This window comes from Nannobrachium achirus (genome assembly GCF_963921795.1).
Source record: "Nannobrachium achirus genome assembly, chromosome: 3".
Classification (NCBI taxonomy): domain Eukaryota; kingdom Metazoa; phylum Chordata; class Actinopteri; order Myctophiformes; family Myctophidae; genus Nannobrachium; species Nannobrachium achirus.
Window position 1 is genome coordinate 74,906,953 of NC_137812.1, and position 27,121 is coordinate 74,934,073.

The following is a 27,121-nucleotide window of genomic DNA, read 5'->3' on the forward strand; positions in this document are numbered from 1 at the left end:
CTCACACACACACACACACACTGGAACAGCATCTATGAGGAGAACTGCTTTAAGTGAGACATGCACACACACACACACACACACACACACACACACACACACACACACACACTGGAACAGCATCTATGAAGAGAACTGCTTTAAGTAAGAGACACACACACACACACACACACACACACACACACACACACACACACACACACACACACACACACACACACACACACACACTGGAACAGCATCTATGAGGAGAACTGCTTTAAGTGAGACATGCACACACACACACACACACACACACACACACACACACACACACACACACACACACACACACTGGAACAGCATCTATGAGGAGAACTGCTTTAAGTGAGACATGCACACACACACACACACACACACACACACACACACACACACACACACACACACACTGGAACAGCATCTATGAGGAGAACTGCTTTAAGTGAGACATGCACACACACACACACACACACACACACACACACACACACACACACACACACACACTGGAACAGCATCTACTGTATGAGGAGAACTGCTTTAAGTAAGAGACACACACACACACACACACACACACACACACACACACACACACACACACACTGGAACAGCATCTATGAGGAGAACTGCTTTAAGTAAGAGACGCACACGCACGCACGCACGCACGCACGCACGCACGCACGCACACAGACGCACACACACGCACACACACACTACAGCATCTATGAAGAGAACTGCTTCAAGTGAGAGACATGCACACACACACACACACACACACACACACACTCTCACACACACACACACACACACACTCTCTCACACACACACACACACACACACACACACACACACACACACACACACACACACACACACACACACACGTCAATGGCATTGAAGGTGTTGTATCGTTAACTTTAAAGGAGTAGTTCACCCCCAAAATGATTCCAATTGATTACTCACGCCATGGAGAACTGAGTTCAATAATCTTTCTTTGTAATAAAGACAAAACGTTGATTATAGTAAATGTACCCCCATTGATTCTGGATGGAGACCCATAATGCATTTGGGTCAGAATCACTGGGGGTACATTTACTTGACCCTAAATTACCCCCACTTTACTATGATCAATGTTTTAGTCTTAAGCTAGCCTTACACCTAACAACTTTGGTAAGATTGTGGACAGATTTGGGAAAGATTTCTTAAAGACTACCCCTCACACTATAAGATTTGAAAAAGACTCCCCAAAGACTGTAGGATGATTTTTCAAAGATTTCAGTTGTTAGATGTGTATGCCTCTAAAGATTTTGTAAAGACTGGTTCAAGATTCCCTTTTATTTGCTGAAATATGCCTATTATATAGCCTTGTGTTCCTAAATACATTATAATATTATTATAAAGCATTAGGCTAACCAAAATTGAAAATAGCCGATCTACAAGCTCAATCACAGCGCGTCGCATCACAGTTTTGCAGTATTGATACTTTTACTTGAGTACTTTTTCGATTCACTGCACATGCAGTGCACAGACTGCACACACACATGCTCCGCCTTCCTCCCCCAGCCCTCTGTGCCTCTCCTCTCCAGGCGCGAGGAGTCCTCTCTAGTTCTCTCCTCTCAGTCCAGCCGGCGCGGATCGATCCTATCAACTTGATTCAACAACGTTGAATGTTTGGAATAATGGAAACGCGGAGAAATAACTAATAAATAAAGGGCTGTGGTAACAGCCGCACCAACAACGACCAGGCTGGCAGCTCAGGCAGCGTCTTTTTGGGGGAATGAATGGCTTGGTTTTTGGCTTGTTGTTTTGGTTGTAGGCTAGGCTACGTCATTGTATTCATTCAGACTCAAGCCAGATTTGTAAAAATATCAAACCTGTTTGATATTCTCGTAACATAATCTGGGTCTCAAATCGGGGTAAAAATCGAGTCGGACCACTACCTCACATTTAACGATTGAGTAACGACTGAGTCACGGGAGCGCGCCGCAAATAGCCCCGATTTTATTACGATTGAGAAATCTTTACAAAGTCGGGCCTTTAGGAAAGTGACAAAATACAAACACATATTATTGAACTCAAGTCTCCATGGCGTGAGTAATCAATAGAAACAAGTCATTTTGGGGTTGAACTACTCCTTTTACCCATTCAGAACGGGTACACATTATTGTGTATCATTATTTTATGCTTTAACTATTGAAAAATAGCAGATATACAAGTCACGCTGTGAGCTTGTAGATCTGCTATTTTTGAAAATTGTGAACATTTGAATTTTGACCCGATTCTATAAGTGTCTTTTGAATCCTTCTAAGGTTTAAAAAAAAAAAAAAAAAAAAAAAAAACTTATGTTTCTATGTCAGCAATCTGGCCAGCCATCGTCAACTTAACTGGAGCTCAGTTAGTCTGTTCTTGAGAGACTACTATGTCAGTGGTTCTCAAACCTTTTCATGTGAAGGACCCCCAAACTGATATTTATTTGGCCACCGACCCCCATCTCAAAATATTTAGTTCCAGGGACCCCCCAGAAGCAACATTTTAGTTACAAACGTTCGCTTAAAAAATACATATATTCAAAGATTTGCACACATTTTCACAACTTTAAAAAAAAAATAGCAGATCTACAAGCTCACAGCGCGGCGCTCGGTGCCGCACTGTGAGCTTGTAGATCTGCTATTTTTCAATAGTTAAAGCATTCAATAATTCTAGGCTCTTAACCTTCAGAATAGATTCCTGGCACCTCAACAGCTGCTGTATGTGTAATGATGACAACACAGTGACACAATGTTTATTCAGAACTGAATAAAAGGCTGATAATAAATGTTTTTCCCCCGCAGGCCCAGATCTGTGTATAGACCTCTGAACCCTCTGGCTCCCTCTAGAGGTGAGAAACACAATGACAGGCAGAGGCTTTATTTTGTTACTTTTTGCAAGAAGCAGCCACCAGTACACAAACGTAACGCAACACATACAGACACCAGGGCATTAACGACTTGTGATTTTTGCAAGTCGACTCGACTCAGTAAAAAGTCGAGTTGAAGTCGACTTTATCGTTTCATGACGTCGTCACATCACACACAACCCCCCAATTATTTGGGGGGGTCCCCAGATGATTAACTTAATGTGCAACATTGTTTTCTCATTCAACTGTAAACAAACCAACATAAAGTTTAAGTGTATAGAGGGTATCTGCACATTTCTAAAGTGACAATTTAAGGACTTTTTAATACCTCTAAAATGACAAATTAAACATTGGCCAAATTGTCAAATATATAGAGGCAGAAAATGTGAAACTAGCAGATCTACATGCTCACAACACCTCGCAAAAATTGTGAAAATAGCAGATCTACATGCTCACAACGCCTCGCAATGCGAGGCGTTGTGAGCATGTAGATCTGCTATTTTCACAATAGATGTTATACCTAATGTACTGTAGCGCTGTAATATTGGATCATTCCGTTCTTGAGAATGAATGCTGTACAGATGCACACATGGAGCAAAAATAATGATAGAAAAAAATACAAAGGATTATTTGTATTTTTTATTTATTTTCAACTTCGACTTTGTCTGGTGGGAGTCGACTTGTGTAATGAAGTCGACTCAGTCGACTTGTCGACTTATTCGTTAATGCCCTAATAGACACACTACATAGACACATAATGTTTGACTATAGCTCATATTAGTAGCCGAAAAAAGCCGATCTACGAGCTCTCAACACATTGTGATGTGACATATTGTGGGCTTGTAGATCAGCTATTCCCAGTCCCAGACTCTTCCTTGTTTGTGTGCATTAATAATTCTGTGTATTTCTCTTTGTCTTCCTCCAGGTGATGATGATGGTGAGTATTATTATGTTACTTTAAAAAAGTAACTTTTTACTTTACTAGTTACTGCTCTAAAAAAGTAACTACAGTATTTTCTGGACTATAAGGCGCACCTGACTATAAGGCGCACTGTCAATGAATGGTCTATTTTCAAACTGTTTTCATATATAAGGCGCACCTGACTATAAGGCGCACTGTATTTTTTTGAGAAAATTAAAGGCTTTTAAGTGCGCCTTATAGTCCGGAAAATACGGTAGTTACGTTACTAGTTACTAAATTATAAAAGTTACTAGTTACCTTACTTTACTTTAAAAAATATAAATCAAAACTAAGCATTCTGGAAAAAGTCAGTTACACTTTATTTTTTATTTTTTAGGGGGCTTCAATAATGACCTTATATAAAGAAAAAAGACAACTCCCTGTCATTGTAGCAATTATGCATAGAAATGCAGTGGAAAAATAAAGCTAAAGATATGTTTAGAAATGTTGACAGGCATATATTCATTGTAGCCTTTTTCAAACCAAGTTGTGAACTTATCGTAGTGCTGTGCAACACTGACTAGTTCTCTGAAGGCAACATACTCAAAGGTTGCGATGGAAAGCATCATTGATCAAGCATGTTTCATATCTAGCTAGTATTTGCATTACGTGGCTTGGCAATCAATCTGTTTGGTTCACTCTGGGTGACATGCTGTGGCGATTTTGGTGGAGTCGATTTTTTGCGCCATTTATCTCCACAAAGTTAAAATAATGTTGCAAAGTTGCTGTTGTCTCGAGATCTCGCCAGCATTTGGAGACACGAGTACTCTCCTCTCCGTCTCTCTTCACCGTTTATGTGACAATGTGTGTGCGTGCGTTGGCTTGTTCAGTTTGTGTGTATTTTTTAAGACCCGCCCAAGGCTGTCTCTGATTGGCTTAGCCTGAAGCTTTAAGCTAGGTCAACCAATCATTGCTCCTCTACAGCGCATCATGTTAGTGTGCGAGGCCAGGCACGGCTTTCACTTGACTATGAGATTTACCACAGGGCAGTTTATGACAGGCAGCAGACAGGGAGGCTCCGCTCTGCTGCCGCTCAGTCTGCTCTCCGCTGCGGAGAGAAACAGTTCATTTGGACCACAGAAAGTAAAAATCACACCCGTGTGAACTGAGCGGTGGTCGTGGAGGCTCCATCCATTATCCATCCATCCATCATCCATCCATCCATCCATTATCCATCCATCCATCATCCATCCATCCATCCATCATCCATCCATCCATCCATCCATCATCCAACCATCCATCCATCATCCATCCATCATCCATCCATCCATCCATCATCCATCCATCCATCCATCCATCATCCAACCATCCATCCATCATCCATCCATCATCCAACCATCCATCCATCCATCCATCATCCATCCATCCATCCATCCACGCATCCATCCACGTGTGTGTGTGTGTGTGTGTGTGTGTGTGTGTGTGTGTGTGTGTGTGTGTGTGTGTGTGTGTGTGTGTGTGTGTGTGTGTGTGTGTGTGTGTGTGTGTGTGTGTGTGTGTGTGTGTCTGTGTGTGTCTGTGTCTGTGTCTGTGTCTGTGTCTGTGTCTGGCCTGGCCTGGCCTGAACAACAGCGCCCCTCCCTTAACATGTGTGGTCACAAAAGGTACTGTAGGCTACATACAGACACGGATACAGACAGACAGACAGACAGACCCACACACACGGCCACGTATAGGAGCGTTGTGACCACCGCTCAAAAAGTGGGGGCACGGTGGTGCAGTGGTTAGCACTTCGCCTCACAGCTCGAAGGTCCTGGGTTCGATTCCCGCCGGGGGAAGCTGTGGGCGCTGGGGGCGCGTTCCTCCACCCGCGTCATCAGCGCCCACACCCTAGGTGGGGTTGGCGATAGGGCCTTTCTGTGGTGAGTTTGCATGTTCTCCCCGTGTCTCCTTGGGCATAGGCCCTCACACAAAAACATGCAGTAGTCACCGGGTGAGAAAAATGGGTTGCAAAACCGTGGGATAAAAAACATTTTGAAAAAAAAAAAAGTAAAAGGTAACTAGCCACTTTACACCACAGTAAGTAGAACAGCGTTATTGAATGGGAAAGGTAACGAGTTATGTTATTCGTTACCGAGAAAAGTAGTCTTGTTATGTAACGCCGTTACAAGTAACGACGTTCTTCCCAACACTGGTAGTAGTAGTAGTAGTATTACTATGAGCAGACAACTCCACACATAGAATATATCATGATGTGTTGTACAGATTAGAGTTCTCAACAGGCCGACCCGAGGCCTGGCCTGACTAACTGGCATACATTTTAGGCCCTACCCGGCCCGAAAACGTCGGGTCGGGCCGGGTAGGGTATGGTCGGGTTTGGGGAGAATTTTATTTGAGAACTCTTAATAAACTAAATTTAAATGTTTTCTTTTTTTTTTCATGGAGCCCGAGGCCCTACCCGGCCTGACTAATTAGCATACATTTTAGGCCCTACCCTACCCTAAATGTCTGGTCGGGTTCGGGCAGATTTTGAGAACTACTGACTGGGTTGTACAGATAGATAGAGAGATAGAGAGATAGAGAGATAGATAGATAGATAGATAGATAGATAGGTAGATAGATAGGTAGATAGATAGGTAGGTAGGTAGGTAGGTAGATAGATAGATAGATAGATAGATAGGTAGATAGATAGATAGATAGATAGATAGGTAGATAGATAGATAGATAGGTAGGTAGATAGATAGATAGATAGATAGGTAGGTAGGTAGGTAGGTAGGTAGGTAGATAGATAGATAGATAGATGGGTAGGTAGGTAGGTAGGTAGGTAGGTAGGTAGATAGGTAGGTAGGTAGGTAGGTAGGTAGATAGATAGATAGGTAGGTAGGTAGATAGATAGATAGATAGATAGATAGATAGATAGATAGATGCGTAGGTAGGTATAGATGTACTGACAGATTGTGTTCCTGTTTTTTATGGTTTCCAGGAGAAGGTTTCTACACATGGCTGGAAGGTAAGCATGTTCTTTCTTTCTTTCTTTCTCTCTCTCTTTCTTTCTTTCTTTCTTTCTTTCTTCCTTTCTCTCTTCCCTTCCCTTCTGTTCTCTGTTCTCTTGTCTTGATCTCAGACCAGTTCTAATGTGTTCATAGGGTTGAGTTTAGAGAAGACAGGCTGATCTCAGGTCTGTTTCTATGGTAACAGGGTTGTGTTTCTATGGTAACAGGGTTGTGTTTCTATGGTAACAGGGTTGTGTTTGGAGAAGAGAGTTTTCTACAGGCTGATCTCAGGTCTGCACAGCAGCATCAACATCCACCTGTGTGCAGAGTACCTGCTGGACGGTAACTATGACAACCTTTATGTTTGACTGATTCATTAACAGATAAACAGCCTAGTCAATACAAACCAGATTAATTAACAGATTCATCATTAATTCATTAACAGATTCATTAACGGGTAAACATCCTAGTAAATACAAACCAGATTAATTAACAGATTCATTAATTAATGCTGGCTTGTGGGATGGACTTTTTTTGTCAAAATGTAATATTTGCCCATGGACAAAATGAGTGGACAACATGCTAACAACATGCTAACATAATGTTTCCATGCTAACAGAGATGTGGGGCAAGGCATCGTGGGGTCCTAACGTCCAGGAGTTCCGTAGTCGCTTCGACCCGGCGGAGACGAAGGGAGAAGGAACTCGCCGCCTCAAGAACCTCTACATCCTGTATCTGATCGAGCTACGAGCACTGTCCAAGGTACCAGCTGTCCATCAGTCTGTCAGTCTGTCACACGTCACACTTTTGCCCTGCTCATATCTCCGCAACCGTTGCCCCGATCCATGCCTAATTTTGCACACACACTCCTTGCCTGCCAAACCACAACCTCCACCCTCCATCAATTCTCACATGACCCTCTTCTAGCGCCACCATGAGGCCGATTCTCAAACACATTTTTGGACACTGCTCCTAAAATTTTTGCCCTAAAATCACGCAAATCGGTACACACTTGCTCTACTCATCAACATGGATCTGTCCCATTCAGCGCCACCTTCAGGCCGATTTTTTTAAACACATTTTTGGACACTACTCCTACAGATTTTGCCCTAAAATTACGCAAATCGCTACACAGTATGTCTACACTCATGTCATCAACATGGATCTGTCCCATATAGCGCCACCATCAGGCCGATTTTTTCAAACACATTTTTGGACACAGGGCTTTTGCCCTAAAATCTCCCGATTAACTCAGTCGGTGCCATATTTAAAGTGGGACCTCTTATATTGCTGTTTCGCCAACAAAGGGTTAAAAAAATAATGTGCACGCTGGTGCACACATTCGTGCACAGATCATGCACTATGCATGTGCATGCTTGTCACAGCTTTCAAACAAAAAAATCCGCTTGGAAATCCGTTCAGGCATTCAGGAGAAAGGAGCCCTTAGGTTTTCTTCAAATGTAAACAAACATGGCTGCCATGTTTGAAAGATGGGGTTGGTATGGGGGTTAAACATGCAATTTCGCGATCGCGATCATGGCTAGTACACTGTTGGAGGTCCAAAAAAAAAATGTTTCAAAAAAAGAAAATTGAAAAAAGGAAAAAAAGGCCATAAAGACGTTTTTATTATAGAAACGTCTTTTTTTTGGCAGGGTATGAGTTAAGGAGTCTTACTGGTAGTAAGTATTAAGCCATTTAGGCCTGAATGCAAAACTGTGTCACTAGTTTTGAACCACTTTAAGCATTATTTTATTCTTTAACTGTTGAAAAACAGCAGATCTACTATTTTAGTAGCCTTGTCCTAGTTTCTCATGTCGTGTGTCCTCCATCCACCAGGTGGCGCCCTACTTTGACCGAGCCTTCATCAACCTGTACACCGGCAACTCTTCAGAGGACTCTGTCACCAAGGAGCAGCTGCTGATCTTCTTTAACGAGACCAAGTAAGAGATGCACACGCACACACACACACACACATGAACCTCCCCACCCGACTTCAAACCCGTTTCTCCCACTTGAAAGTCCAATATCTTAACCAGGCATTGACACTAAGGCTTGCCCACCAATAGTCTACGAACAGATAGCAAGATATCTCGATGAGAATAATCTGATTTACGAGTTCCAATCTGGATTCAGAAAATCTCATTCCACTGACACATGCCTTCTCTATTTGACTGACCAAATCAAACGCGAAGCGGATGACGGCAAATATAGCGGCATGGTCATGATGGACCTCCAGAAGGCATTTGACACCGTAAATCATTCTATTCTGATTGAGAAACTAAAAGCCATCGGTCTTGACAGCGCAGCAGTGAGGTGGATGCAGTCTTACCTGGTGGGGAGGGAACAGGTGGTGGAGATTAACGGTACCCTGTCCCCCCCCCTCCCGGTAAACTGTGGTGTTCCTCAAGGTAGCATACTGGGACCTCTGTTGTTCCTAATATACGTGAACGACATGGCATCTGCTTGTGACTGCAACCTGTTCCTGTTCGCGGATGACTCGGCTCTCCTAGTCTCGGGCAAGGACCACTTGCAGGTTGAGAAGACACTTAACTCTGAACTAAGTAAGATCTGCACATGGCTTAACGACAACAAATTATCAATTCACCTGGGTAAAACAGAGTCCATCCTCTTTGGATCAAATCATAACCTCAAAAAAGTTGATAACTTCACAATCAAAGTGGGTGACAAGGTCATAACACGAAAAAACGAAATCTCTTACTTAGGATGTATCCTTGAAGCTAATCTTTCCAGTGAAAAGATGACTTCTAAAGTAATAAATAAAATCAACCAACAAACTCGTTTCCTACAGAGGATCGCCCCGATGGTCAATTCCAACACACTGAAGACCATAGCTGGTGCAATAATCCAGCCCCTCTTTGACTACGGAGTCCACGTATGGTATTGTGACGCCCCACAAGCCCTGAAAACTAAACTACAAACAGCCCAAAATAAACTAATTAGGGTCCTGCTTAGACTTCCCTATCAGACTCACCTCACCGCTACTCACCAGTTAAGAGTGGGGTGGCTCAGAGTAGTTGACAGAGTACAGCAACTTGCAATGGGCCTGGTGTACAAGATACACTACACCACTATGATACCCAAGTACCTATCAAAATACTTTATAAACGTTAAGGATGTCCATAATTACAACACCAGAGGCAGCGCCACAGATCACTTTCAACCCAGAGTCAAAACCAACAAAGGGTCAAACTCTTTTTTCTGCTATACCACCAAAATGTGGAAAGCCTTACCGAAGGCCACAAAGGAGTGTGGATCACTAGCATCCTTTAAAATTGCCCTGAAAAACCACTTACAGGCAGCAGCCGTTCGCAACTGGTAAAAAAGAATCTAGCCCAACCCTACCCTCCCCTGCCCCTTCTTTGTATATACTGTTTGTTTTGACTTACTGTCTTCTATTTTGTTTTTCTTTACATATCTACTGCATAGTACTGTGTTCTATTTGTCTGTCATTCAATGTTATATGAGATACTTCAATGGTTTCCAGTGGAAATAAGCTTAGTCTTTTCATGGATCTCCTTTTAGTAGACCTTGTACCAGTGAACTGTACCGTCATGAAACTGTACCTTTTCCTATGCAAACTTCTAATAAAGTCTTCAATCAATCAAAAATAAAACGTTCTGGCAGGTGAAGTTGGCTTTCAGGTTGCCCGACCGGACAAGTGCTCATTTGAGAGGGAACGCAACCGTCACAAACTCAACACCAGATATCTGTCTAAACACCTGAACGTGGCCAGAGCGCTCTGTCTTCTGGTCTGTGGGATGTAAAATAAAAGCACTGTTTACCTATAATGTGCTGTTTTTACTGTTGCAACACTTAATAAAATCTAAAATAGGTGTGAACCCATAGTCATATTCAATCACAGCTATGTAGGTGTTTGGATAAAAATATAGGTATGACATTTAGCGCACAGCCCCAGGGGGTAAAAAACGTGTTAAATTGAGCGGTAATTAAATTTTCATTTTATAATGGAAGATTTACTTTTCTGGCCAGTTGGCATGACCTTTGGGCAAGTAGAACATGACCTGTACTTGCCCGATGGGCAAGTGCCTCTGAGACCTTAGTGTCAACCCCTGCTTAACCATTACTCCAAAGGGATATCCCTATGGAACAAGGGAGATACTAGACTTTTGAGGCTTCAAGGCTGTGGCTGCGACTCTCTCCGCCACACATACATTAAGACACTGTTCTGTGTTGTTTGTTTCAGAGCCTTCCCCATGCACTTTGATGAGAAGTCCATGTTCTTCTGTGTTGTTTGTTTCAGAGCCTTCCCCATGCACTTTGATGAGAAGTCCATGTTCTTCTGTGTTTGTTTCAGAGCCTTCCCCATGCACTTTGATGAGAAGTCCATGTTCTTCTGTGTTTGTTTCAGAGCCTTCCCCATGCACTTTGATGAGAAGTCCATGTTCTTCTGTGTTTGTTTCAGAGCGTTCCCCATGCACTTTGATGAGAAGTCCATGTTCTTCTGTGTTTGTTTCAGAGCCTTCCCCATGCACTTTGATGAGAAGTCCATGTTCTTCTGTGTTGTTTGTTTCAGAGCCTTCCCCATGCACTTTGATGAGAAGTCCATGTTCTTCTGTGTTTGTTTCAGAGCCTTCCCCATGCACTTTGATGAGAAGTCCATGTTCTTCTGTGTTTGTTTCAGAGCCTTCCCCATGCACTTTGATGAGAAGTCCATGTTCTTCTGTGTTTGTTTCAGAGCCTTCCCCATGCACTTTGATGAGAAGTCCATGTTCTTCTGTGTTTGTTTCAGAGCCTTCCCCATGCACTTTGATGAGAAGTCCATGTTCTTCTGTGTTTGTTTCAGAGCCTTCCCCATGCACTTTGATGAGAAGTCCATGTTCTTCTGTGTTTGTTTCAGAGCCTTCCCCATGCACTTTGATGAGAAGTCCATGTTCGCCGGCGAACAAAAGGAAGCCAAAGTATTAAAGGTACGATAAAAACAACATGCACTTCACTTTAACCTGATAGACGCTAAAGTGTACACTAACATCTGAGACACAGAGCGAGTAGAAAGGTTTCTGAACTGTCCAGAGTGAGACACAGAATAATAATTGCGACCGTTAGGTCGCAGTTTAGTATCAAAACCTCCACCGGCCGTCCGTCCGTCCGTCGGTCGGTCACACGTCACACCTTTGTTTGTGTACGGTGTGATGTCATACTGATGTCAGCAGTGTGATGTCATACTGATGTCAGCAGCTATGTCTCTATATATGGAGTTCAGAGGTTGCGCTAGGATTTTTAACAGCCGGTCACCGTGACCGGCATGATTAAAATTTATCGGACATCTGATAAAAATACCGGACATAATAATTTTAATGCATGGATGACAAGCAGGTGCAAAAACATAGCCAATAACAACAGTTTAAGTCCTGCTGTATAGTTGGGACTGAACTAATTGAATGTAAAGGAGTAGTAGGCTGTACAAAAAACATACAGCTTCGGAAGCTGTATGTTTTGATGATGATCGATCATCTTGCATAAGGAAATTAATTATATTGGACTACTCACGCAGGCTGTGTGTTTGCACAGATACTGCATGGTTTCATAACAAGTTGTTTCTGTTCTGCATCATATTTCAGGCCAACACATAATAATGTACAGAATAATGAGAAATAGTCTGAAAGTGGGGTCTGTGCAATGTTTCATAGGTTGATAGATTAATCTGGCCAGAAAGGAATCAATTATAGACTACTCACTAGTATGGTCGAGTGGTCACGATCATCCTGCATCTCTGTTATGCAACTTTGGGAAGGTTGAAAATGCTTTGGTGGTGATCTTGTACAGTTTCCATAACATCTCCTCATAAAGAACTTCAATCGAGTGTATAAAGTTTGTTTTATATGGGTTGTAGTTGTCCTGCGTGCCTTCAATAATTCCCATGGGTTCACAGTGCGCATTGCAAAATGACGCTGAAATGGACTGCTGTCTTCTCTCTCCCCCAGCGCCCCATTCGCAAATTAATGTTTAGGCTAAACAGTTCTGATAATACAACTTATTTTTGACTGTCCATTCATGTACTATAACTTAAACTGCGCGCTCATATTCCAAAACCAAGGCAGCTCATAGAGAGCATAGCGACAACATAACAAACCGACAACTAGGCCTACCCAGCAACAACTATCATTTCCTGTCTTACCTTCACAATAAAGTGTCTCCCGTTCACCTCCCAATGCAGCTTATTTCACACAGGTTATTATTTACAGGAAAAAGTGTAACTTAACCCGTGTGTGTTTGTGCAACCAGACGTGCATGTGAGAGAGCGTGATGAGGGAGAGAGAGAGAGAGAGAGAGAGACATTGAGAAAGAGAGAGAGAGAGAGAGAGAGAGAGAGATTTGCGGTGAACTGCCGTGTCATTTTCAATCGGTCCTTATGTCCGATGAGGTTTATATTTTCGGGTCTTTGTCATTATAAATCGGTCAAATCCGGCAATTTCCGGTCTAACGCAATCTCTGATGGAGTTATATGTTGTTCGTGTCCAAATATGGGGCTTGTGAGGTCAGACTTAGTGAGATTCGTCGGTTATCTCCATATATGGAGGGAGAACCAGCTTATGAGCCGATGAGTTGTGTCAGAGTCGAGATCCTGCTTGCATCTAATCTGTCGGTAGATAAGTAGGAGTAGATAGTCTTATATAAGGGTCATTTGTGTACGGTGTGATGTCATACTGATGTCAGCAGTGTGATGTCATACTGATGTCAGCAGCTATGTCTCTATATATGGAGTTATATGTTGTTCGTGTCCAAATATGGGGCTTGTGAGGTCAGACTTAGTGAGATTCGTCGGTTATATTTGTGGAGATAAGTCTTACTGGTAATAATAATAAACTTTCATGACATGAAATGCAGCTCAAAGCGCTTTAGAGAGCAGAAAAAATACACGATTACAATAAAGCAGAGAAAAAAAAAACATTTAAAACATTTTCAGAACAATGCAGACTTTAATAACAGCACAGGGATTTAAACATTCAGCTAAAAGCAAACATACTCCACTTTTAGAGTTTAGAGAGTTTAATTTGGTTCAGTTCGGGGAACGTCTTTGCAGCACCGAACAGCCGACTTAATGAAGGTCTGTGGATAGAGGAGTTATGCTTTATACCATGTGAGCTTGTAGATCGGCTATTTTCGGCAAAGAGGTTTGGTGTAGAGCAGGGGTGGGCAACTTTAATGATGGCGAGGGCCACTATATTTACACCTTCACTCCAGAGGGTCACTATATTTACACCTTCACTCCAGAGGGTCACTATATTTACACCTTCACTCCAGAGGGTCACTATATTTACACCTTCACTCCAGAGGACCACTATATTTACACCTTCACTCCAGAGGGCCACTATATTTCCACCTTCACTCCAGAGGGCCACTATATTTACACCTTCACTCCAGAGGGTCACTATATTTACACCTTCACTCCAGAGGGTCACTATATTTACACCTTCACTCCAGAGGACCACTATATTTCCACCTTCACTCCAGAGGACCACTATATTTACACCTTCACTCCAGAGGGCCACTATATTTACACCTTCACTCCAGAGGGTCACTATATTTACACCTTCACTCCAGAGGACCACTATATTTCCACCTTCACTCCAGAGGGCCACTATATTTCCACCTTCACTCCAGAGGGCCACTATATTTACACCTTCACTCCAGAGGACCACTATATTTCCACCTTCACTCCAGAGGGCCACTATATTTACACCTTCACTCCAGAGGGCCACTATATTTCCACCTTCACTCCAGAGGGCCACTATATTTCCACCTTCACTCCAGAGGGCTACTATATTTCCACCTTCACTCCAGAGGGCCACTATATTTCCACCTTCACTCCAGAGGGCCACTATATTTCCACCTTCACTCCAGAGGGCCACTATATTTCCACCTTCACTCCAGAGGGCCACTATATTTCCACCTTCACTCCAGAGGGCCACTATATTTCCACCTTCACTCCAGAGGGCCACTATATTTCCACCTTCACTCCAGAGGGCCACTATATTTCCACCTTCACTCCAGAGGGCCACTATATTTCCACCTTCACTCCAGAGGGCCACTATATTTCCACCTTCACTCCAGAGGGCCACTATATTCCCACCTTCACTCCAGAGGGCCACTATATTTCCACCTTCACTCCAGAGGGCCACTATATTTCCACCTTCACTCCAGAGGGCCACTATATTTCCACCTTCACTCCAGAGGGCCACTATATTTCCACCTTCACTCCAGAGGGCCACTATATTTCCACCTTCACTCCAGAGGGCCACTATATTCCCACCTTCACTCCAGAGGGCCACTATATTTCCACCTTCACTCCAGAGGGCCACTATATTTCCACCTTCACTCCAGAGGGCCACTATATTTCCACCTTCACTCCAGAGGGCCACTATATTTACACCTTCACTCCAGAGGGCCACTATATTTCCACCTTCACTCCAGAGGGCCACTATATTTCCACCTTCACTCCAGAGGGCCACTATATTTCCACCTTCACTCCAGAGGGCCACTATATTTCCACCTTCACTCCAGAGGACCACTATATTTCCACCTTCACTCCAGAGGGCCACTATATTTCCACCTTCACTCCAGAGGGCCACTATATTTACACCTTCACTCCAGAGGACCACTATATTTACACCTTCACTCCAGAGGGCCACTATATTTACACCTTCACTCCAGAGGACCACTATATTTACACCTTCACTCCAGAGGGCCACTATATTTACACCTACACTCCAGAGGGCCACTATATTTCCACCTTCACTCCAGAGGGCCACTATATTTCCACCTTCACTCCAGAGGGCCACTATATTTCCACCTTCACTCCAGAGGGCCACTATATTTCCACCTTCACTCCAGAGGGCCACTATATTTCCACCTTCACTCCAGAGGGCCACTATATTTCCACCTTCACTCCAGAGGACCACTATATTTCCACCTTCACTCCAGAGGGCCACTATATTTACACCTACACTCCAGAGGGCCACTATATTTCCACCTTCACTCCAGAGGGCCACTATATTTCCACCTTCACTCCAGAGGGCCACTATATTTCCACCTTCACTCCAGAGGGCCACTATATTTCCACCTTCACTCCAGAGGGCCACTATATTTCCACCTTCACTCCAGAGGACCACTATATTTCCACCTTCACTCCAGAGGGCCACTATATTTCCACCTTCACTCCAGAGGGCCACTATATTTCCACCTTCACTCCAGAGGACCACTATATTTCCACCTTCACTCCAGAGGGCCACTATATTTCCACCTTCACTCCAGAGGACCACTATATTTCCACCTTCACTCCAGAGGGCCACTATATTTCCACCTTCACTCCAGAGGACCACTATATTTCCACCTTCACTCCAGAGGGCCACTATATTTCCACCTTCACTCCAGAGGGCCACTATATTTCCACCTTCACTCCAGAGGGCCACTATATTTCCACCTTCACTCCAGAGGGCCACTATATTTCCACCTTCACTCCAGAGGGCCACTATATTTCCACCTTCACTCCAGAGGGCCACTATATTTCCACCTTCACTCCAGAGGGCCACTATATTTCCACCTTCACTCCAGAGGACCACTATATTTCCACCTTCACTCCAGAGGGCCACTATATTTCCACCTTCACTCCAGAGGGCCACTATATTCCCACCTTCACTCCAGAGGGCCACTATATTTCCACCTTCACTCCAGAGGGCCACTATATTTCCACCTTCACTCCAGAGGGCCACTATATTTCCACCTTCACTCCAGAGGGCCACTATATTTCCACCTTCACTCCAGAGGGCCACTATATTTCCACCTTCACTCCAGAGGGCCACTATATTTCCACCTTCACTCCAGAGGGCCACTATATTTCCACCTTCACTCCAGAGGGCCACTATATTTCCACCTTCACTCCAGAGGGCCACTATATTTCCACCTTCACTCCAGAGGGCCACTATATTTCCACCTTCACTCCAGAGGGCCACATTGCATATTGCCACGTCCTACTTTGTCATATCTCATACAAAAGAAGCAAAAATAGCAGATCTACAAGCTCAAAACGTTTTGAGCTTGTAGATCGGCTATTTTTGCCTCTTTTTTTGGAATCCTGAAATGTAACATTTTGATTCAATTTCAAACGCATTTAGTTATATACTCATGTTAACTTTATGAACCTAAATACATTGGACATAAAAAAATACATTTTAATACTACTATACTAAGCCCCGTTTTCACTGAGTCAAACTTCTGGAAGTTTTTTCCAAAATTACGGCAATTTTGAAATTCACGCCATGTGAAAACGGCCACTTATTTTGTCTTCCGTGAGTTTTGGTGTCCCAAACGTGACGGGAAAATACCTAGTAATTTTTGATGAAAGTACTGGGAGAATAGAAGTTTCCCCACAGTGAAAACGGCATACCGTGATTTTTACTTTTTTCGGACAAGCAGGTGCACGCAAGGAGCCAATATTAACAGTTAAAGCATTGTAATTGGGATTGAAAGCTTCAGAATCCATATTGCATTCGAATGTTATGTAAGCCTGCCAAACACAGAAGACAGACGTCTATTTCTTTCTACAATCTCCGATACGGCCGCGGTGCTGAGAAATGCAAGCTTAATGCTAGATCAATTCATGGTTCAAAATTATTTGTAGGCTATTCTATAGCCTATTTGTAATTAAGCTGTGTGTGTTTTGATACAAGTCCGCTCTGGAGACAGGAGTACAGGACGCGATGCACTCGTAATGTGATGAAAGCTGGAATCTTTACCAACTCTTTTTACGGTGCTATAGCCTATTTTTTGTCTGATTGGGACGCAATGCGCTCATTTGGCCTATGCTGTGATGAAAGTTGGAAGCTACCAACTCAAAGAGCGGCATCATTAGTTAATAGTTTCTCGTCGTAAAGTGTTTTACTGAGTGAGCAGCGAGCGAGTGGATGACCAGCATCCATCGGTGACGCGTGAAGAAAAAAAAACAAGCCCACAATCCCACATGTGCAACACGTTGCATAAGCGATCCTTTCTGAACCTTATGTGACACATAAGGTTCACATGTGTTGTTTCATGAAGAATATTTCTTGTAACTTGTTAAATCCATTGGTGAGAGAGAAAAGGAGAGACGAACAGACGTGAGTCGCTGCTGCTTTAGCAAGCGACCAAGCGTCCAGACAGTCAGTGTGGTGCGCACTGGTTGCCATGTCTGCTAATTATAAGCGACTATGGTCTTGATTTCCGTAAAGTTGCTTGTATATATTGATCGTTTCTGGCTGCGTTTTATTTGTTGTGATCTTTTAGACCGGTAATTGTAAAGTAGCTGATGTGGCGATGCTTATAGTTTTAAATTGTTTGTGTGGCCTAGATAATATCACTTTTTGGGGCTTATTTTCGTACACCTGGTTGCTTATTTCTCTCGCAAAGTCTGGCAACACGGACTTATACCGCGACAATGCTGTAGTGAAAACTAGGTATTTTATAGCTATGCCAGCATTTTTGCTCATGTGAAAACACCCAAAAAACTAAACTCCCGGCAAGTTGAAAATGATTATGCTAATTATTTTGCAGGAAAAATTCCGGAACTGTAGTGAAAACATGCCTCTAGTCATTAACTCATATGCTGCCATTTAACAATACCTTCGTACTCTTTAACTGCCATTCGTCTCCATAGACTTCCATGTAATTCATAGTGCACGGATCATGCACACCCATGCCTAGATAATGCACCACGTGTGTCCACATTGCTCACAGCTTTCAAACAAAAAAATCCGAATGGAAATCCGTTCAGGCATTCATGAGATAGCAGCCATTATGTTTTACACTGTTGTGAGCTTGGAGGTCTGCTACCTGAGTTGTATGGGGGTTAAACAAGCAATTTCGCGATCGCTATCATGCCTACTAACGTTTTTGGGGTCCCAAAACATTTTTTGAAAAAAAAATTTTTTTGAAAAAAAAAACTTTTTTTTTTTTTCAAAATGGCGGAAATTCTCGGGTTCCTCGGGCGTGGCAGGGAGGGACATCGCGAAATTCTCGGGTTCCTCGGGTTTGGCAGGGTATGAGTTAAGCTACTAAGATAGACTGACGGAATTAAAGCAGGTCATGTTTGGAATTTTAACAGCTGAAATCAATAATATATCAGTATTCTGGTATTAACCTGCGGGCCGCATTAAGTGAAGGTGGGGGCCGCATGTGGCCCCCGGGCCACCAGTTGCCCATGTATGGTGTAGAGGGTAAAAAGAGCAGACTAAGTACAGAGTGAAAGGACAAGTTTATTAAGTATTGACAGTTCAAGTGGTTAAATATCAGGAAATCTGTGTTGTGGTGCTAAAGATTAAACGTGCTTCTCCCGCAGGAGGAGTTCCGTCTCCACTTCAAGAACATCAGTCGCATCATGGACTGTGTGGGCTGCAGCAAATGTAGGCTGTGGGGGAAGCTGCAGGTAAGATCATTCTATTGATTGATTGATTGATTCATTGTTTGAAGAATTTATTAGAAGTTTTGCAATAGAAAAAAAGTACAGTTTCATGACAGTACAAATCACTGGTACAAGGTCAACTAAAAGGAGATCCTAGAAAGCTGAGGCTTATTTCCACAGGAACCACACTTTAAGTATCTCATATAACATTGAAAGACAGACGGATAGAACATAGTACTTTATCTAGGATAATATCAGTTTCAAAAGCAGAAAAAGCATGACATCAAATACAAAGGCAGAAAAAAAGGGTGGGGGGAGCATGGGGGTTTAGTCTATTTACAAGTCACGGGTAGCAGCCGCCTGAAGGTGACTTTTCATACCGATTTTGAAGGAGGCTAGGGATTTGCTCTCCTTTAAGGCTTGTGGAAGGGCGTTCCACATGTTGATGGTATAGCAGGAGAACGAGTTAGAGCCTTGTTTAGTGTTAAATCTACGTTGATGATGATTAGTGGAGCTGCCTCTGGTGTTGTGATCGTGAACATCCTTGACCTTTAAGAAGTAGTTTGTCAGGTATCTTGGAGGTGTAGTGTATCTTGTACACCAGGCCAGATGCTGTACTCTTGTCAGCTACTTTGAGCCACCCCACGCTTATGTAGTGATAAGCGGTGAGGTGGGCCCGAGGAGGAAGACCAAGCACAACCCTAATCAGTTTGTTCTGGGCTGTTTGGAGCTTTAACTTTAAGGCAGCTGGGGCATCGCGATACCAGACAAGGACTCCGTAATATGAGGGGCCCAATAAGAGCACCTCCTAGTGTCTTTCGAGATGTAATATTGATCAGCGGGGCAACCCTTTGCAAGAAACAAATTTGTTGGTTGACTTTATTGATTACCTTGGTAGTCATTTTTTTCACTGGATAGGTTAGCCTCCAGGATGCAACCCAGGTATTAGATCATAGACTGTGGGGAAAGCTGCAGGTAAGAAGTCAATTACTAGTGTTGAGCTTTAACCTTTCACAACCTGTGAAGGTAATAATTGGCAAAACACTATGATTTTAATGATAACAGCAGTAATATAAAATAAATGACATTCATATGAAATATAAATACTGTATTTATGTGTGTATTATGGCATTAACGAAAAAGTCGACAAGTCGACTTCATTATACAAATCGACTCCCACCAGAGAAAGTCGAAAGTCGAAATAAAAATAATACTTTCTATTGAGAAAATAGCAGATCTACATGCTCATAACGTTGTGAGCATGTAGATCTGCTATTTTCACAATTTCTGCCTCTATATATTTGACAATTTGGACAATGTTTAATTTGTCATTTTAAGGTATCAAAAAGTCCTTAATTTGGCACTTTAGAAATGGGCAGATACCCTCTATACACGTTACAGTTGAGCGAAAATACAATGTTGCACATTAAATTAATCATCTTGGGGGGTCGTGTGGGATGTTACCCTAACCCAAACGATAAAGTAGACTTCAACGAAACGTTTTACTGAGTCGAGTCGACTTGCAAAAATCAAAGTCGTTAATGCCCTAATTTGTGTGTGTGTGTGTGTGTGTGTGTGTGTGCGCGTGTGTGCGTGTGCGCGCGTGTGTGTGCGTGTGCGCGTGCGTGCGTGCGTGCGTGCGTGTGTGTGCGCATGTGTGTATAAACAGACTCAGGGCCTGGGCACAGCGCTGAAGATCCTCTTCTCAGAGAAGGAGATCCAGAACCTTCCAGAACATTCTCCTTCTAAAGGCTTCCAGCTCACCAGGCAGGAGATCGTGGGTTTGCTCAACGGCTTTGGCAGGTTGGAACCCTCAACCTCTGGCTTCTGAACACAACTCAACTCTCTAACTGCTACATTAAGGATTTAAGGATGTCTTAAACTGCCATCAAAGTAGCTTAATTTTCATTATAGCAGTGATAGCTGAGTGGTTAGTGTCCATACCTAGGACTCCAGAGGTCCCAGAGGTCACAGGTACAATTCCCCGCTCCAGCTATCACTGCTCCCCTCCCCCCCGCGCTCCTTGTGGGCAGCACTGGGTTCAGCTGGGTTAAGATGGAAACTGAATTTCCCTTGTGGGATGATGTAGGTAAATTCTTCTTTCTCATGTTTCCAACTTCTATCCTCACAAAGTCCTATTTCTGACCATTGTGTCTTTCTCATAGACTGTATAAAAGATCTGGACAAAGCGAAGCCATTGGTTTCTATGCAGCGCAAATGACACAATATGGGTCCTTGGCATGGGTGTTGCCATCATAGATTGTAAAAGCACCAGAGGATGCTATAGGCTGCCAACGGTCTCGTGCAACCGCAGGGATACATGGGAGAATGTGTTCGGAGCTTCCCGAAATACAGCACACGCAGAAGACTGGTATCAGTTTAGTTGGCCACGCCCCCCCACAACTTTATCATCAATTTTAACATAAATGGGACCTTATTTTCCAAAAACGCATATCATTGTGATTGAAAGGCCATTTTTAACTAGCGATAGGAACCATAAAGTATTTATGAAAATGTTAATTAAGGTTAGAAAACGAAAGGGGAAAATGAATGCGGTCCAATGGAGAACAATTCTTTTTGCGATCGGCCGGGGGGGAAAACAGCGCAACAAGCGGCCAATCATAGGAAGTTTTAGTTTGGAGTATTGGAGTCATTTTAAATCGGCGGAACTATGCCCCTGGTCTTTCTCAGTTTATGGGCAGATCTGTGTAAGCAGGTCTCAGGTCGTGAGTTCAATCCCCATCCAGAATCAATGGGGGTAGATGTATTGTATTGTAATCAAATTATTGTCTTATGAATGCAACAAATACAAAACGTATTATTGAACTCAAGTCTCCATGGCGTGAGTAATCAATAGATGTCATGCAGAAAACAAAACAATATTATTATATAATCCCCATCCCCTCTCCTCTCCTCTCCTCTCCTCTCCTCTCCTCAGGTTATCCACCAGTATACAGCAGCTCCATACATTCCGTGCCTTGCTGAAGGAGAAGAGGTAACAGACGCCCCCTCCTGGCCAGGAGAAGACATGACGCCTTCCGGAGCCCACTGGGAACTGCAATAGAGTCTTATTCCTAAAAAACAGAATAAATATGAAAAATAATAAAAACACAGAATAAGACCCGATATCAGGGATGATGCCAGGATCCACACTGACCCCCCCCCCCCACAACCATTTCTTATATTTATCCACTTTAAGAAATAAACACAATAAAAAGCTATGTTTCTATGTCAGCATTCTGGCCAGCCATCATCAAAGAAAAGGTCCTTTTCACTTAACTCAGTTCTTGAGAGACTACTATGTCAGTGGTTCTCAAAACCTTTTCATGTCAAGGACCCCCAAAATGATATGTATTTGGCCACGGACCCCCATCTCAAAATATTTAGTTCCAGGGACCCCCCCACCCCCCCAGAAACAAAATTTTAGTTACAAATGTTCGCTTTAAAAAACACACATATATTCAAAGATTTGCACTCATTTTCACGACTTTTTTTTCCAAAAATAGCAGATCTACAAGCTTTTATTTAGGGCGGAGTTGTGCTTTAAGTCGTCTGGACTTTTTTTTCTTTTTTATTTTTTATTTTGAGGTTTAATGGTGACATTCATTCAGGGAAACAAAAGCTGCCAAACAGCTATAAAAGGCATGCACATCCTGGGCCATGTAGGCTGGGTGCTGGACTAAAGTTAATCAACAATAAAAGCAAGAAAAAGTCCACACACCAAATTTGATGTTACTAACCAATACTTGGTTTTTACTCAGGTAACCTGAGTAAAAACCAAGTATTGGGAACATCAAATTTGGTGTGCGGACTTTTTCTTGCTTTTAACATTCATTCAGCACACGATGAGTTAAGGTGAACACAACACTGGTGTAGATAATCTGAACGTACAAGGCTGTTTCCTATTGGATGACCAGTTGTTTAGAAGGAGAGAACGCTGTTTTCCTATTGGATGATGTGTTGTTTATAAAGAGAAAAACAGCTGTTTTCCTATTGGATGGAAGTCTGTTTTTTAACAGCAAGGTTCTTTTTCTATTGGAAGACGCCGGGCTGTTTATAATTGACAATGGCTGTTTTCTATTGGACGACCGAGGAATAATGTTTATCAGAGTAAGACCCCCCCCCCCTTCAGATAAATGGATACATTCTGTTAATTAAGTGTTCATTAAGTGATAATTAAGACCTGAGCCTCTTTTGCTTTAACTGTCTTGTGAACACACAACACTTCAGCGCTTTACGTGTGTGTGTGTGTGTGTGTGTGTGTGTGTGTGTGTGTGTGTGTGTGTGTGTGTGTGTGTGTGTGTGTGTGTGTGTGTGTGTGTGTGTGTGTGTGTGTGTGTGTGTGTGTGTGTGTGTGTGTGTGTGTGTGTGTGTGTGTGTACGTACATGTGTGTGTATGTGTAGGTGAGTGCGCACGTGTGTGCGTTAAACAATAGGCATTCGATTGATTCCATTCTTTAATTGCGATATTTTAGAATACTATCTTTTCTGTTTGTGTGTGTGTGTGTGTGTGCGCGTGCGTGCGTGCGTTCCTGCGTGCACATACTGTCTCACAGTAAGGTTTAGCGTTGAAAACATTCCCTGAATTAGCATGAAGGTGTGGCTAGTCAAACTAACCGACCACTTCATATATTTATGTTTCAAAATAAATCAAAAACAATGATTTGTATCATGTTATATTTGGAAACAAAACATTATAAACTCGGCACAAAAAGAAAGGAAACTTGACTTCGGTCCATTATATTCCCCTTTAATAATACCAAATTGTATTGTGGTTTACATCATTTTCATCGTTGATTTGTCACCTTTACAACGAGGTACAGCTTGTAAGCATCGGGCATTCGTGGAATGAGCAATACAGCCAAACGTGTGGGTAGCGCCGACCCAAAATTTGCCAACATTCGGTCCATTATATTCTTTTAATTATGCCAAATGGTATTGTGTTTGATATCATTGTTATCGTTGATTGGTCACCTTTACAACGAGGTACAGCTTGTAAGGATCTGGCATTCGTGGAATGAGCAACACAGCCAAACGTGTAGGTAGCGCCCCTCAAAAAATGGTCAAAATGGCCTGGCAGGCCTGCAATACTGTTCTTTTGGTGTTCACCTTTGTTACTTGGGGCATTGATTGATTGCACTCTCCCACAGTAATAAGGAAAAGATAAAAACAACACATATTGGCCATTTTGACACTTTGTTAATGTTAAGCTCAGTGTCAGGGAAGCCCAATAAGAGAGTAAATGCCAGCAGAACAGTATTGCAAGCTATTTTGGCAAAATGTTGGTCGGCGCTACCCACACGTTTGGCTGTGTAGCTCATGCCTCGAATGCCCGATGCTTACAAGCTGTACCTCGTTGTAAAGGTGACGGATCAACGATGAAAATGTTATAAAACACAATACAATGTGGTATTATTAAAGGGGAGATATAATGGACCGAAGTCAAGTTTCCTTTCTTTTTGTGCTGAGTTTATTTGTCTCCCATCAGTCAGTCAGACAGACAGCTGGTTCACACTTGAGAATCAGCCTGCTGCTTGAAGAGTGGTGCAACAGTGACACCTGCTGGTTAAAGAGTGAACAACAGGGTACCAAAGGCACTTAAAAGCCTGAACTTATAGCCTACTTAGTTGCGTCAGTGCCAGTGTCCTGTTCAGTGAATAGCAGATCCACAAGCTCATGTTGAGCTTGTAGATCTGCTATTTACGACGTGGAATGCATACATTAAGCGTGGCAGCGTATGAATGGCTGTGATGACAGGGCAGCATCCACACAAGCAGTGGACCTGATTCTCCTCCATAAATAATACCATGTGACATAATATTATTACATTATTGTTAACGTGCTGATTCATATAAAACAATTCATATTGTGTAAAAGCACATTTTCTTCTGTAATATAATTCAAACATTTAAACGTTCATATCAACACTGTCGGGCAGAAAGCTCGTATCTATCTAAGTATCTCTATCTGTTATGTTTCAAAAATAGTATGTTTTTTGGAGCGGTGAAAGCGCTCCCAATAGACGGGTATGTCCGTGGGTATGTGGGTGGCTGGGTGGCTGGCTGGCTGGCTGGCTGGGTTGGTGGCTGGCTGGCCATGTCCGTAGCCTGGCAATACCTTGAGTGGCCACACACAACACACTAGTTAAAGGAGGGGCGCTGTTTTGTGCAGGCCAGGCACACTCACCACTCACTCACAGGCACAGTTTACTCACTCACTCACATAGGGTACAGCTGCTCAAATTCACCGCTCCACTTCGAACCGAGGTTTGATTTTTTTTAAATTAAAGCCCTGCTTCATCATACAAGAGTGTTGCACAAAAGTAGTGAAAATAGCAGATCTACAAGCATGTGTGCTTGTAGATCTGCTATTTTCACTAGTTTAAATATTTTTAAAACTATAAATACAAAACGAACGTTTTCCACCGGACAACAACGATATTATTCTAGATATGTTGCACATGCAGTGAAATATATTCAATGTCATGGCATAGCATAGCTCATGAATGTCAAAACATATTTCAAAATATTACAATATTACACGAGACCACTCAAAACAAGGATTAATAATAGAGAAATGTCAACCTTCTGAAGTCAGAGTTTAAGTCCGAGTTTTACACAATATTCACTGTTTTTAGATGAATCTGTATGTTTCATAATACCATGTGAAACTTTACACTGTTGTCACAGTGACTAACATTCCTTTGTTTAAATCGAATCCATTAAGATGTGGAACACATTATTATGCATTATGTTATGCTTTAACTATGAAAAGAACAGCAGATATTTGAGTTACAAATGTTTGCTATTAAAAAGTTATATTATAGATTTGCACAAACAAATATATCACGATTAAAAAAAATAGCAGATCTACAAGCTCGCAGCTTGTATATAGTTTCAATAGTTGAAGCCTAAAATAAAGCTTAAAGTTGTTCCAGGTTAAATATGTAATGATAAATGGACCTAAATGGCTACGTGCTACAGATTATTACACGCGCCGTACGGACAAACCTGAGGCTCTACTACTGCGGCGGGGGAATCGAACCGGGAGCTCCCCCCTCCCCCCCAAACCCCCATGGTTCATATTAGAACCCATCGGGTACAGATGTAGCTTTATTGAACCCCCAACTGTAGAGAGACTGCAGTGTGTGTGTGTGTGTGTGTGTGTGTGTGCGTGTGCGCGCGCGCATAGTGCCTACGTCATCTGTTCCTTGCATGATTTTAACAGGAGAATGTCTGTCTCTCTCTCTCTCTCTCTCTCTCTCTCTCTCTCTCTCTCTCTCTCTCTCTCTCTCTCTCTCTCTCTCTCTCTCTCTCTCTCTCTCTCTCTCTCTCTCTCTCTCTCTCTCTCTCTCTCTCTCTCTCTCTCTCTCTCTCTCTCTCTCTCTCTCTCTCTCACTCACTCACTCACTCACTCACTCACTCACTCACTCACTCACTCACTCACTCACTCACTCACTCACTCACTCACTCACTCACTCACTCACTCACTCACTCACTCACTCACTCACTCACTCACTCACTCACTCACTCACACACACACACACACACACACACACACACACACACACACACATATTCTCCACTCTGCCTTAAGAAGTCATTCTGAAAAGTGAATAAGACACACTTTCTTTTTTGTCAGAATGTCCAGTTTTTTTTTCTTTTTACCAGCGGTCTCACTGACACTGTGAAAATCCTCAATGTTTATTTAACAAACAGAAACAGTACACTCTCAGAGTTACAGAGCCGTAAGGGTCCATTTGAGTTACAGAGCTGTAAGGGTCCATTTGGTTCCATGTGTACACTCTCAGAGTTACAGAGCTGTAAGGGTCCATTTGGTTCCATTTGTACACTCACAGTTACAGATGTATAATTGTATGAATGTGTTATTATTCA

General features: G+C 42.7%; 1 protein-coding gene across 1 annotated transcript in view; it reads left to right on the forward strand.

Annotated features, from left to right (window-relative positions):
• Positions 1–25,528, forward strand: part of LOC308281737 (ERO1-like protein beta) — a 69,337-nt gene extending 43,809 nt beyond the window's left edge. Inside the window, 10 exon segments of the mRNA XM_080722019.1 lie at positions 2,853–2,899; positions 3,843–3,854; positions 6,802–6,828; positions 7,061–7,153; positions 7,431–7,573; positions 8,648–8,751; positions 11,691–11,760; positions 19,164–19,250; positions 20,896–21,029; positions 22,165–25,528. Coding sequence (XP_080578145.1) covers positions 2,853–2,899; positions 3,843–3,854; positions 6,802–6,828; positions 7,061–7,153; positions 7,431–7,573; positions 8,648–8,751; positions 11,691–11,760; positions 19,164–19,250; positions 20,896–21,029; positions 22,165–22,225 — 778 coding nt within the window. The 3' untranslated portion in view covers positions 22,226–25,528.
• The last annotated feature ends 1,593 nt before the right edge of the window (positions 25,529–27,121 follow it).